The 14,472-nt window shown below is 41.0% G+C and overlaps 1 protein-coding gene across 5 annotated transcripts in view; it reads right to left on the bottom strand.

Moving 5' to 3' along the window:
* LSM14A (LSM14A mRNA processing body assembly factor) overlaps positions 1-14,472 on the bottom strand; it is a 98,140-nt gene that overhangs the window by 40,047 nt on the left and 43,621 nt on the right. For 2 of the 5 annotated variants that reach the window (XM_023649508.2, XM_070224015.1), the window contains 2 exons: positions 11,177-11,233; positions 9,529-10,264 (listed from right to left, as the gene is read on the bottom strand). The exons of 1 other annotated variant lie outside the window; for it this stretch is intronic. In XM_023649508.2, the coding sequence (XP_023505276.1) occupies positions 11,210-11,233 (24 nt within the window). In that variant the 3' untranslated portion in view covers positions 9,529-10,264; positions 11,177-11,209. Of the gene's footprint in view, positions 1-9,528; positions 10,265-11,176; positions 11,234-14,472 lie in introns of those variants that run through there. 2 more of the 5 variants (XM_023649507.2, XM_023649509.2) reach the window with 1 other exon arrangement.

The following is a 14,472-nucleotide window of genomic DNA, read 5'->3' as shown; positions in this document are numbered from 1 at the left end:
AAGGTCCAATCATGAAGCAAATTAAAATGTGGATGCTTTTAAGAAAGAAATGATGGTTGAATCTTGAATCGTGATCCCAATAATATTTTTTGGGGAAAGGTGTAGTATTTGATACTAGCACTACAGGAAAGCACGCCACTTGGCTCTGTGCTGAAGAATTCTTAAACAATCATTAGCGGAATACTGTTTATTAGTTTTCAGCTTGTAAAGTCAACCAACATGCGAAAATAGGCAATTTTTAACGGCAGGAAGAATAAGACATTTTATATGAAAGGAAATATAACGAGGTTTATACTACTTGGCTCATCTATAAATGATATTCACTTCGTTGTAGTCAGTATCACGTGTCAGCCGTAATCAAGTATTATGCTAAGGATACTACGAGGATACAGAGGAAGGCTATGTGAATCTCTGGGGGGGGGGTTAAGAGGGTAAATCTTCACATCAGGAGGTCTGTAGTTGATAAATAGGTAAAGACCAGTTTACACAGGCTCCTCCTCCTGATAATAAAAGGACACACAAACACACACACACAATTTGGAGAGGGACAATTTCTAGAAGAATACAGATAAAGGGTTAACAGTATCTGCCTTTTAAGGAAGAGAAGCAGACTTGCTGGATACTATTTTGTTTCATTTGTAGTAACTATGTACAGGCATTATTCAATTAAAAAAAAAATCAGGTTTTTCCCTAATGTAAAAAGAGCTCCTGTAAATAACTAAGACTGACTAACATCTGAGGAGAAAAATAATGAAAGAATATACACAGTTCACAGAAAAGGAAGTACTAATAACTTAAACTTACGAAAAAATGTTCAATCTCACAAAGTGAAATGCATGGGGTAGTGAGATATTTTTTATTTGTCAGACTGGCAAAGATTTTCAGAAGTCTGGTAACACCATACTAGTGACCATATGGGGTAACAGGCACACTCAAAAACTGGCTGAAGTGTGAATTGCTATAAATTCTATTGAGGGAGACACAGGAATATTTATTAGAATTACAAAGCTATGTCTCCAGTTATGTAGAATTTCCAGTTAGTAGATTTATCTTACAGATAAATTCACCTATTTGTGAAATGATTCATAAAGGTTCTTCATTTCAGCACTGTTCGTACTAGCAAATGTTGGAAACAACCCGGCCCCATGTGGAGAGGGTAGCTGTAAGCCTGAGGGACAGAGAGGAGGGAGACTCTTGACCATAAGCGTATTAAATTCTTTCTTTTTGAGCTGTGTGAATGCGTACCTCCAAGCCTTGGCCAGAGGAGCAATCCGCTGAGGATGCCACACTGGCCCCCCCCACCACAGGACTGTGCCACAAAGGCCTCTGCAGCAGACTCAGTACTGAAAGGCAGGCCTCATGTCCGAAGTGCCAGGGAGCAGGGACAACCACCTGGATTACTGTACTGGCCTCTGAACAGGCGTCCCTGCTTCTTGTCCTACTAGTTGATTCTCAACACAGCAGCCAGAGATTCTTTTCAAACAGAAGTCAGACTGCCGCTCTTCTGTTCAAAACCGGCCTCCACTTACTCTGACCTCGTACGCTACTACCCTCTCCTCCCTCACTCCACTCCAGCCACACTAGGGTCACACCCGTGAGCTTCAGAGTCTCTGCAGCTACAATTTCTTCTGCTTGAATATCCAGTCACCTTCTTGAGCCATTTCTCAAATGTCAGCTTCCCTAACCTAAAATGGCAACAGCAATGCCCCCTCCAGCCCATAGATCTTTTCTTGTCCCCCTTCCTGGCTTTTTTTCCACAACACTTAAGCATCTTAACACATTACATATTTTGCTCATTTATTTTGTCTTCTCTTAGTAGAACACAAGCTCCACTAAGGGCTGGGTTTGTTGTTCACTGCTGCTTCCCATGCAACTGGAACTACCTCTTCCACAGTAAGAGCTCAGTATTTGTTGAATAAATAAACTGTTTTCCCTTTTCCATAGAAAATCAGCAAAACTAAAAACAGAAGACTACAGGAAGGGATAAAATTGTTAGCATGACTGCTGTCTTTCATTATAAGCCTTTCTGGGGAATCTTTTTTTAAAGATTTTATTTTGGGGCTCGCCCAGTGGCACAGCAGTTAAGTGCTCACGTTCCGCTTCTCGGCGGCCCCGGGTTCACCAGTTCAGATCCCGGGTGCGGCCATGGCATCGCTTGGCAAAAGCCATGCTGTGGTAGGCATCCCACATATAAAGTAGAGGAAGACGGGCATGGATGTTAGCCAGTCTTCCTCAGCAAAAAGAGGAGGATTGGCAGTAGTTAGCTCAGGCCCAATCTTCCTCAAAAAAAAAAAAAAAAAATTGAGAGGTACACGTATCAATAAGTCAGATCTAGACTCAGAAGAGAGATCTGTGCAACATGTGAATTTGAGAATAACTCCATATAGCTAAGGCCACGGGGCTGATGCCAGAGACAGTATGTACCTTAAAAAAGAGAAAAAAGCTGAAGTAGAACTCTGCGGAACACCATTACTCCAAAATGGGGCGGTGGAAGAATCACGTAAGCAAACTGACGAGTAGCAGCGAGAGGGGGCAGGAGGAAAAACATGAATACGGCAGCCAGGAAGGTAAGAGTCTTTTAGGAAGGAAGAGGTCAACTGTACGGAATGCTTCTGTAAAGTCAACAGGAGGGGAAAACTAGAAAGTCTCAATGGAGATCACTGGCGACCTTACCAAAAGTTGTTTCAGTGGAGTAGATCAAGTAGGTTAAGAACTGAAAGGGAGATTAGGCATCTTGATAGTTAAAGAGCTAAGCAGGAGCTCCTAGGGTGTAGGATTCAAGCATAACTTTCTTTAAAAAGAAGTTTGTAACATAATTGAATATGTACGTAATTACAATTATATACTAATATATATGAGTATCAATACATTAATATGCTATATAGTATGCCAGCATAGTAATCAAATGTGAATGGAAAGGATCCCTTACGAGGGAAGAAGTTGAAGATGTAAGCAGAGAAAAGAGGTAAATCAATATGGTAAGTCTGGGAATGACAAGAGTTAGGGAGCCAGAACATAGGCAGTTGGTTAAGGGGTGTTTTTTTCTCTGTTTTTACAGGGCCACAAGACAAAGGATGCATGCAGATGAGGTTTAGAGAGTGTTGTAAGGCTGGAGGCAGTTGCTATCCAACGTCCTCTAGTTCTCTTTGAAATAGATGGGAAGACCACTTGCTGACTGCAGAAAGGCGATTACAGAAAAGTAGTAAGTTTTGCTGGCAATGCTAAAGGCCCAGCAGAGAGCAGTAATCAGATTTACAGTGGTACTAACTTACTCAATTGTGATTCTCTTCCACAGGACTCAACCCTCTGGGATGGATGCTTTCAGAGTTGAAGTTTCTCTAGGCAGGAGCACAAGAAGAACAAAGAAAGAGCAAGAGAGTTCAGGGTATTTGCAAGACAATGATGGATCTTGGAGTCTAGGCTGGTTGGAGATGGTGATGAATCAGGAGGGAGTAATGAATCCAAAGGAGAAAGATCTCCGACCTGGAGATCCGCACCAGGTCAAAAACAGTTACTGAGCAAGGGAATGGTTAGGTCGGTCTCTCTCTCTTTTTCAAGTTATTTCTTGAGTAAGCCAGTTGGAAGATTAAAGTGTGGGGTGTCTAAATCCACGATTCAGAGGTGATGCAGTTGAGGCCGACGGACAAGGTCCATGTATGTCCACAGCTTTGGATGGGAGGGGATGAGAGGAAAAGATGACAGAACAACACAGGAACCAGGGTGTGGGATGGGTCCAGAAGAGTTAACACAGCAGGTCTGACTGGCATCCTCTATAAGCCTGCTGACAAGTTTGGCCCTTGGCTGACATCCGGAAACCTGGATTTCAGGAGGGTTCCCACCATTTAAGAGTGGCTCACTGTGCCTAAGCTATTTGTACAAACAATGTGGTTTACTTGGCTTTACTTCTGGGAGTCTAGGATTTTGGTATGTACCAAGCGGAAGGTGCCTACATAACCAGTCCCCGATCAAAACCTGGGCACTGCATCTCTAATGAGCTTCCCTGGTAGACAACATTCCACACACGTTCTAACAACTCGTTGCTGGGGGAATGCAGTACATCCTGTGTGACTTCACTTTCAAAGTCCCCTCTGAAAGTCTGAGCTGGTTTCCTCCAGACTTGGCCATGCATCTTTTCCCTTTGCTAATTTTGCTTTGTACCCTTCTGCTGTAAGAAATCACAGCCATGAGTATGATTATCTTGGGGACTCCGAAAACAGATGGGTGAACCATACAGAAGCTGAAGTCATTCAGATGCAGAGTGTAGAGGAAGAGGAAGGTAGGTTAATAGATTTTTCAAGATGGCACGTAGTAATCAGATGATGATAATGAGGAAGGGTGAGAGGATCACATGAGCCTCAACAGAAGAAAGCACTCTACCAGGAGGGGAGGGAGCAAGGACATCAAACCCCTATCTTCAACATAGGTTTGCAGGGCAAGAAATGCTCCAGTGCCGCCACTGGGAAGGGTGACAGATGGGGCAGTGTCCTTAAGGGACAAAGGCTAGCTACACAGAGGATTAACTCTGCATGTGCTCTAATATATGTACCTATCTATGTCTACATCTATAATACATCAGGGTTTTCTGGTACTTTATGGTTAGTAACAAATGACTTGCAGTAGCACACTGGTGTGGAATGACACCATAACTGGGTACTACTATCTTTCATCATACTCTAAGTCCTCAAGAGGTGTCAGTATTCCTCCCAACCACACAAGCTCTGGCTTCTCTTGCAAAGGATAAAACAGTGCCAGCATTATTTTAACTGCCAAAAGTAGAAATTGCCCAAATGTGGCATTCAACAGTAGAATGGATCAACTGTGGTCTATTAACACAATGGAATATTATACTGCAATGAAAATGAAGAGACCACAGCCAAATGCTAGATGAATTCCACAAACAACACTGAGCAAAGAAGCACAAGAGTATATACTATGTAATTCCATTTATATAAAGAACAAAGACAAGCAAAAGCCCATCTATGCACTTAGAAGTCAAGACAGCTGCTACCCTTAAGGGGGTAATGGAAGGGAGTTACAGGGGGACTTCTGGGGTACTTTTAATATTCTGATTCCCAGTCTGGGTGCTGGTTACAAGGGTAATTATGATATGTGTACTAAAACAGTGCTACTCAATATATTAAGAAAAAAGCAAGTTTCACAATAGTACATACACTACAAACCTATTTTTGCTGAAAAGCACATGCCTATACAGAACGCCAGGCAGAATGAAACCTAAATGGTGTTAACAATGATTAGCTCTGGATGGTGGGATTGTAGATGATTTTTTTCGTTCTCCTTTCCCTTTTTTAATCTATTTTTAAAAACCTTCTTCCATACCACTCACATTCTTTTGACAATGTCTTAAAAACAGAATCAAACCATACCTAGTTCCATTTTATCAACTGCAAGCTGCAAGGCTTCAGAAACCCACTCTGGGACAAGGAAATGCTATTAAACGCTGGGTAATGGAGCAAGGGATAACCATCACCCAACTAACCATAAAAAAAATTTACAAAACAATTTCAGCACAAGCAAAATCCTGAATTGCAATGTTGGGATTTGCGTTCTCATCAACAATCCTGTGTGAGGCTAGCACCAGAGGATTATCAGGATTAGGTTGAGTACCAGGATTACAGAGGCACACTCCAGACATCTAGTAAACATGTGCCTGTCCTCTGTACTGGGGTGACTGTAAACCATTCACCTGACTTCACTGCAATCTCCCCTGCGCCCAGGCTTCTCACCCCCCCTCAAGACTGGTATTCTTTGCGCTCTCTCCTTTCACTTTCAGACTGATCTTCAAGTCTGCAGGTTAAGACAAGACTTGCTGGGGCTCTCAGTTGTTTCTGTACACCTAAACTATGAGTCCCTTTAAGAAAGCCTTATTACTGAACTGAAATATGCTTTGGCCTCACAGAGCTGCTTTGTTTCTTTATAAACCACAACATAAACACCAGTGCATTTTAAAGCATTTGCTTAAAATCAACATTCGTTATGAAGTGGAATCAGATTCAGCTAGATTTTGATATGTTCATGAGCTAAACCTGAAAACATTTTTATCAGTCAGCCAAATTTGTTAAGTATGAACCAAGCTGGAATTTAAAGGACACCCATACCTCTGGTTCACAGATCTGCACCATCACTTAGAACAGAAGCCACATGCTCGCGGAGGCAGATTTATAAATGTCTCAAAACCACAAGCCTGTGTTTACTAACACTGGCTCTGAAACACAGGATAAGAATCTTTGCATCCCTCCTCCTCAGAAGGCTGGAACTACCCCCACAAGAGCAGTGCCTGGACCTGCATCTTTCGCTTCCCAGTGCACACACTAGCTGGCTGAGTAGCTGCCACTGGCCTCCAGGCCTCCGTTGCTCAAACATCATTTCCCTCATTTGGCCAACTCCTATTCAGGGGATGCCTCTTCCAGGAAGTTGTTCCTGTTCTCTATTTTTGGGGACACTATGGCAGCCTGCTCTGAGTAAATCCCCACTTAGCATTTTCAGATTCAGAGATTAATGGTACTACTCTATTTCTCTAAGTTTGATCCCAATTGTACTAATACTTGTCATCTTTTAAACACAGTGAAGGGGCTTGTGGTGTAGTAGTTAAGTTTGGCATATTCTGCCTTCAGTGGCCCGGATTTGCAGGTTGGGATCCCGGGAGCAGACCTACACCACTCGTCAGCCAAGCTGTGGTGGCAACCCACATATAAAGTGGAGGAAGACTGGCACAGATGTTAGCTCAGGGCTAATCTTCCTCAGCAAAAAAATCCAAAGAAGCACAAAACACTGAAAAACAGGTAAACTAAGCCAATTGGTGACATCTCAGCTCCTATAACAGATGATTCCTCTTGATTACTTTATAGCATGACACCTTCCCCACCGTCACATGTTAAACCAGCTTATAGTCCTGAACTCATAGAGCAGGAGGATCCTCTAACGCTGAACCCAGACATGATTAGATCTGAGCTATGAACACAGGGCCTTGCAGGCACAGCTTCTCTTTCAGGCAGATAACCCAGAGAGAGGGACAACAGCCATGTAAAACTGAGACACGGAAACAATACACACTCATCCCCTACATGCTAGGAATACAAAAGTGAGTCTCAGTACTCAACGCAGCCAAACCTTGGAGGAAACCTGAGTCTCAATCTACCTGTTTCCCCCAAGATTCTACCCTGCAGAAACACCCCCCTCTTCCACTTAGTCCTTTCCCTCTCTTCATGCCTCAGTCATAACCTAGATATACTGGATTTGGAAGGATGGGGAAATGACAGACTAAATCTACTTTGGAAACACTACTAAAGCCCTTAAAGGAGGGGGCTAAATTAGATGAGCCAGCTGTGAGGGTTTAAAAACGGTCTTTCTAAACCCGGCTGATGAGAACTACCTATGGGACTTAGACTGATTCCCAGGCTCCAGGACAGAATTTCAGAATTGGATTCTCCAGGTGGGGCATGGGAATTTGTATGTTAAAGACTCGCCCCAGCTGATTCTGAATTAGAGATTTGTGAATCACTGACCGAGAACAGGATGAGTGGTAACGCCTATGTGATAACAGATTTCTAGAATATTGACAGTGTTACTGGAAGGTTCTTTTAAGCCTTGTCCTTTCATATCCTATATAAAGATTCTTTAGTAAATGTTTTCAAAAATTTTGGGTTAAAACTAATTCCCCCCTTGTCTTTCCACGTGGAGGGACTTCAGCAAGTATTCTCAAAGTGCAAGGGTACTTCAGGCTGGGTAACTGATTATGTGGCACTGTCCAGCATGGTGCAGTGGACATTTACCATCCCTGGCCCTTACTCTTAAATGCCAGTGGTGGTTCCTAGTCATTGTGACAACCAAAACACATCCCCTCACATTCCTCAACGATCCCAGGATGTCAGTTCAACCCTCATTAAGAGCCACTGAGCTGGATTAACATTCCTGACCTCTCTCCCTGTCCCCCACGTTAAGTCCTGCTTTTGGAGGGAGAAACGATTCGGTAGGCAAGTTAAGGAGTTCAGCCCTTCCCTCTCTCCTATTCTGCACCCGCCTGCCCACAGAGGGTGCAGTCCAGCCTGAGGCTTCCAGCTTGGCCTGTGCCTCGTTGGCTTAGTCTCCTCATGTCATGGGCTGTCACTCAGGAGCAGTCTGCACTCTGGATGGGGAGAAAGGGCTTCTAGTTTTACCTAAACATCTACAAAGATAAATCTTAGGGAAAAAGTTAGAAATTAATTTAGTTATTTTAGGGAATATAAACATGACCATAATTCTGCTCTTACATTTTAAAGATGCCTTTCGTTACGTTTCTTTCTATTGTAAGAGAATATTACTGTTTAAAGAGAAAGAACTTTGACGAACATTTTTTATTGTACAGTTTTATTCTGTCTTAGCATAAAAACCTTGCTTTAATATTGTAAGGTGCACTGCAGGTATGCCATGCTGCCAGTTGTTATTAGGGCACCAAATGCCCTAGTCAGTGACCCAGAGGGCTTGGAAAATGCGTTAATTCATACTTTCAGAGCATATAACCAGTATTTACAGTTTTTCTTCTTCAAATTGGCCTGGGACATCTCAAGCAGTCTACACAGGTATTGCCATAGCACTTGCTTTGATGTTCAGAATGCCTCAGCAATGTGTTCAATATCATGATTTGCGGGTCCTCCAAAAGGTTTTGTTGTTAACATGCAAGCAAACAGTATTAAAACAATATCATCTAAACTATGGCTGCCAGGTACTGGACCTTAATAATGAAACCAAATTACAAAACATCTTGTAGAGCTATACAAAAGATATAAAATTAAAATTAAAAATATCAACCATCTTTAAATATTCCAATTCTCCTACAGTGCAGTTTTCCACATCTTTGTCACTACTGAATATTTTAAGGAGAAAGTTAACAAAAATCAAAATAGATAAAAATATTTAAATCTTTGGATCCCTTTATTCCATGGCCTTCATAAAAACACAAAAGTGGCCAGATTTTTTTTCCCCACCATAGGTTAAAATATCAAAAAGATTTACTAGTAATTTATAACTAGCAATGAACTCTATACTGAGTCATCTGTGGGTCACAGGCCCAAGGACCAGTGTTCAATCTTAAAGGTTGCCAAAATAATTTCTAACATTCTGAATCTTCTTGAAATATACGGAATGAATGAGTCAAGGTATCAAGACAAAATTCCAGGCATATCAGGAAAAACAGGTTACTTGATGCCTAGTTTTATTGTCTTAAAAAAGGGGGGGTACTTACTTGAAAATACAGCTAAGTACACTCTTATCTATGATTATTTACATTCGTATACTGAAAATATCTATTATTTGGACAAATCCTGTGATACGCCATTTGCTACAAAATGAAGTTCTTACAATGAGCATGAGTAATTTATCCTTTTTAGATAATGGAACAAAGTATCAAATCTTCATTTATGTTCCAAACATTAAAAAAAAAAAAAAAATCAAAACTCTTAAAGCCTGGAAAGCTATGAAGAAAGACCCACCCATAGCTCTGCTCCACATCAACTTCTGCAAGGACACAGTATATTTGCTGACTTTAAAATGTTTATTCTTTAAAAAATTAGTTGCTTTTTATACAGCTATACAAAGTTCTTAATGTTTCTTTGGCAATGGAATATAATGGAATTTTACAACTATATAAAAAAGTTACCTTTGCCTAAGAAACAGTATTTACTGTGTGTACATAGTTGACTGACAAAATTCTCTACCATCCAGCACCCTAATTTATTGACGAAATAAACTACCTCAAAAAGGGATATTACAGGATTTCCAAAAAGAAATAAAGAAAGAGAGAAATATATAGATATAGATAGATAGACAGACAGACACACACACACACCCTTCTGTGGCTCAAAACACAGTATCACGGCCCTATCCGCAGGCAACTTTCATTAATTGCCAAATACAATTTAGTGATAAGAAAAATCTTTTCAGTGATGAAAAAATACTTATAAGTCCCATCGAAGTACTGCTTAACTATACATAAGAAATTACTTAACCTTCTGCTATTCCAAATATATTTAATGCTCATTTTTTAAGATGAGCCTCCCCCCCCCCCCGAAAAGTAACTGCATTGTATCTTTGAAAGTAAGCAGAAAAACAAACAAACAAACAAAAACCCAGTGCTGGTGACAAATATACAGCAAATTCACTTCTTCATTCTTCGCAAAGACTGAAACCAATTCTCAGGACCATGAAGAGCTAGAAATTCAACTATTTTCAAAGACTTGTTTGTAGACTATGCAGCAACTTTGTTGTCTTTCTAAAAAGGAAAAAAAAATTAGCTCATGTTTCAATTATTGGTTTATTAATAAGTATTTCTTTCTAATTTGCTTAAGTATATTTTCCATTACCTTTAAATATACCCTCCTTTTACTTTCAAGTACAAGTCCATTTCACTGATTTCTAGGAAACACTCTTTGTAACTTTCACACCCAGGAGTAGCTCACTATTTGTTAACTGCATTTTCCAGTTAGGAGACATTAAAGCAGTGGTGTTGTGGGCTGTTCCCAGCAAGAAGGGCTCCCTAAGATACAGGCACACCCCACTCTCACTGGTTGTTGTCATAAAAATTTTTAAAAACAATGATAGAACTTAATCAAACCTTCAACACAGTAGTCAAATTCATCAAATACAACTGACAACACACTTTGGAAGAAGATTAATAAAATCCCTAAGTCTTTGATGTTCTTACAGAGCAATAAAATATTCAGACGGTAAAATAACATTTCTCCCCAAAGTTTCAAGCCAGGCGAAAGCAATGATTTAAAAATTCATTTTAAAAGGATAACTTTTAAATTTGAAATAAGGTCTGAAAATCAGAGAGTTGACTGGGAAATTAAAAAAAAATAACCAGGGAGAAAGCAATAAACATCTTAAGGAGCCTCTAGCTTTGCAGTGAGATTAATCCTAAACTGAGGGCCTGTACACAGCCCCAGAGCCAGGGGCTTCTATTTTCCTCAGGACTAGCCCCAACTATTAGAAATATACATTTCCTATGTTAAAGACTTAACGTTATCTGTGTATATAACACCAAACCATTTGTACAATGTTATTAAATTGGAACACATTTGGCACGGTGTAAGCTGATGCAGAAAGAAATAAGGTGAAGATGATCCCGCAGTCCCCCACCAAAGCCAATCTTCACATGCCCCGACTTTTTTTTTTTTTTTACCTTTCAGAAAGATGTATGATCAATCCAGACATTTTAGGGTTCAAAAGCTGTGGTTTTCTGAAAGGTAAAAAAAAGCAAGCAAGAAAGAGAAAGAGGGAAAGAGAGAGAAGGGAGGAGGGGGAGACAGGCAGAAGGAAAGACAGGTGAAAACAAAAGGGGGAAGGAGAGAGAGAGAGCCATGCTGAGTCATTTTGGATATCTCATGGTCTCTGGACCCTCTCTGAAGAAACAAACACTCAAATGGAAAGCAATTTGTCTCACCCCCACAATGGTGGCTTAACCTCCTTAGCAGCAGCATATAAAATAGGAGCTGGCTACATGCTTACGATCCCCAACCTGATCTCCTCCCACCGAAAAAAGAAAGGCACCATAAGACCAAACTCACCACAAGTTTATGTTTCTAACATTATCCTTAAGGAAAATTGGGCCCAAAGTCAGAGACTGAGTTTTGGCTCTATTAGCCTATACCTAGATCAAGGGAGTTAACCTCTACAGGTCCTTGTTTTCCAAACTATCCACTGGGGGCAGGGTGGAAGAGAGGTTCCAGTTTAGCTGGTATTTTTAAGGAGTTCTAAAAATCTATGATCCTATCTTTACCTACGTTTTCATTAAACAACCAGGACTGCTTATGTTCACCCCAAAAGTGTAATGACTCATGCAAACAGAGCACAAAGAACAAAGCCAACCCATGACATGAAGGCTGCTGCAAACGGCAATGACACCCACTTTTGAGAAGAGGTATGAGACGCTGTACAAATGAGTTAAACCCTTGAAGGTAAATCTCCTTTATGTAACAGTGTGCGCTCACTATTTCTACCTTTAGAAGTGCCAGAGGATAGGATTCAGAAAGCGTAGGCTGCTGAGATTAGGGCTCTAGTGGCAGACAGAAATGTCATTCAACTTTGAAATGGATAATCAAGGGCTAGCCACACCGATGGACCTTCATCCTCACTGATGGCTGAAGGAGAGTATTGTTAATCAACCTGATAAGCACTTACTTCAAGCCCACTATGGCTCCATGCTGAGCAAGGTGTTTTGGTGGAAAGAAAAGTAGAATATATATTTACTAACACCAACAGGCTCCCATGTAGCTGGTGATGCGGAACAAAACAAAATACATGAAACATAGAACATAGAGTGTATTTAAAATGTGTGTCAATGAAAGCAGATACCATAGGAGGTCAGGAAAGGAAGAAATCAGTGGAGGAAGGAAGAGAAGTTTCTAAGGTTAGAGCAAACCTTGGGCAAGACTACGAAGGGTAAGTGAAAGTGAGCACCTGACTTTTAGCTGTGCCTGTCTCTCCACCGGACTATTAACACCAAGAAGGCTGGGACTGTATCTGTTTTGCTTACCACCAATGTCCAGTATAAAGCTTGGTATATATGAAAACTTCAACATATCTGGTCAATGAATTAGGTTAGAGTTCACACTGTGTATAAGAGATGACCATGAGTCAACCTGCTTGAATCAGACAGGATAAAGGGTAATAAGAAATAGGGCTGGATATATCAAGTGGGACCCTCAAGAGAGTAAGAAGAGCAGGCAGTGCAATGTCACTTTAGAACCTTCTAACCATCAGGGCAACACCTAAGGATCTAGTGAATCTATCACTCCTTGAAACACCCAAGCAGAGGTTGGACTATCTGCCAGGGATACACTAGCGTGGATAAAGACTCATACAGACAACCTCTACAATGCATTCTAATTGTGCAATATATGTGAGAGGAATTTTAACTAAGGGTTCAAAATGACTGAACAGTGAGAGACAGCTCCAAAACAAATGTTTGCATTAATAAGTGCATGTACCATGCACATAGGGGTTACTCAAAGGTTTACTGCTGATTGTTCAGATAAACAGTCCAGTCTTACACAGACAACATGACAGCTGTTTTTTCAAATACCTGAAAAATTATCATGAAGAAGACTATCTATTTTTTGGGTGTTTACAAGGGTAGAGTTCAACTAATTGGTTGAAGATAGAGGGAAAAAGATTTTCACTCAAATTGTGCATATATCTGTGAAATCCCAATAATAAGTACAGCCCTGGGGTGGAACAGACAGTCTTACGAAAAGTAAGTGCACAGTCCCTATAAGGGATACTACAGAAGAGGTTTATGGTTTGGCCAGGAGGTCAGACCTCTGAGATGCTTTCCAATTCTGCGACTTCAATGATCTTTAAAATGTGCATTTGAGGGGCGGGCCCCATGGCTAAGTGGTTAAGTCTGCATGCTCTGCTTCAGCAGCCCAGGGTTTGGATCCTGGGCGCAGACCCAGCACCACTCATCAAGCCATGCTAAGGCAGCGTCCCCCATAGCAGAGCCAGAAGGATCTATTACTAGAAGATACAACCATATACTGGGGGGCTTTGGGGAGAAGAAGAAAAAAAGATTGGCAACAGATGTTAGCTCAGGGCCAATGTGAAGAAAAAAAAAAAGTGTTGAGGTCATACTAGAAATAATTACTAAAATTCCCATTGGGATCCAAGTCTAATTCAAAGGTACTTTTTCTCAAACCAAGCTGACTCAATGTGGTCTTCAACAAGGAGTTGTCATAGGTTTCTCAACAGGCAGCTGATATGCCTGAAGTGAGATAAAGAGAAACTAAAGGTCTTCAGACCAATCTAGTTGGCAGGGACATCTCAAAGGAATGAATGTGGTGATACAGAAATGGGCCATGATCATGGACACCTCCATGCCCAGGAGAGTAAAAGAATGGTATACCATTAGCCAATGCAAACACTGGGAGGAGGCCAAGCTAGATGATGGGAAAGCAAGATGATGATTTTGAGGAAGGTTAAGTTTAAGTAAATCATAAAGACACAAGCAGGTGAAGACAAGAGAAATGGAAGTGAAAGCATACCAAGTCCAAGATGAAAAATTAATTAGAAGCTATATAAATCGACAAGTTCAGAAAAGGGAAGGGGGAAGGCAGAGAGAGAGATGGGGAGGGAAGGAGGGAGGGAGGAATAGTGCTCAAGCATATGAGATAGTGTAACATTAAGTGTGAGTGCTTGCAAGGAGAAAACTGAACATTCTAGGCTGAAGGGATGGGTAAAAAGATCCTGAGATAGGAATAAGCTTGGTACTAAACAAGAGCAAGAAGGCCCACTGATCTGCAGCCGAGTGAATGAAAGAAGGACAATCCCACTGGCAACAAGGATTAGAGAAAGTACTAGACTTCTGACCCAGAGAAGTAGATAGATCATGAAGCACATTATAGGCTGTGCTGAGGAACATATGTTGTTTTTATAAAGAAAAAACTACCAAGAATATACAAAAATTAGGAAGAAAGACTC

The sequence above is a fragment of the Equus caballus genome, chromosome 10 (genome assembly GCF_041296265.1).
Source record: "Equus caballus isolate H_3958 breed thoroughbred chromosome 10, TB-T2T, whole genome shotgun sequence".
In the NCBI taxonomy this organism is placed as follows: domain Eukaryota; kingdom Metazoa; phylum Chordata; class Mammalia; order Perissodactyla; family Equidae; genus Equus; species Equus caballus.
This window is presented reverse-complemented; position numbering and strand designations above follow the sequence as displayed.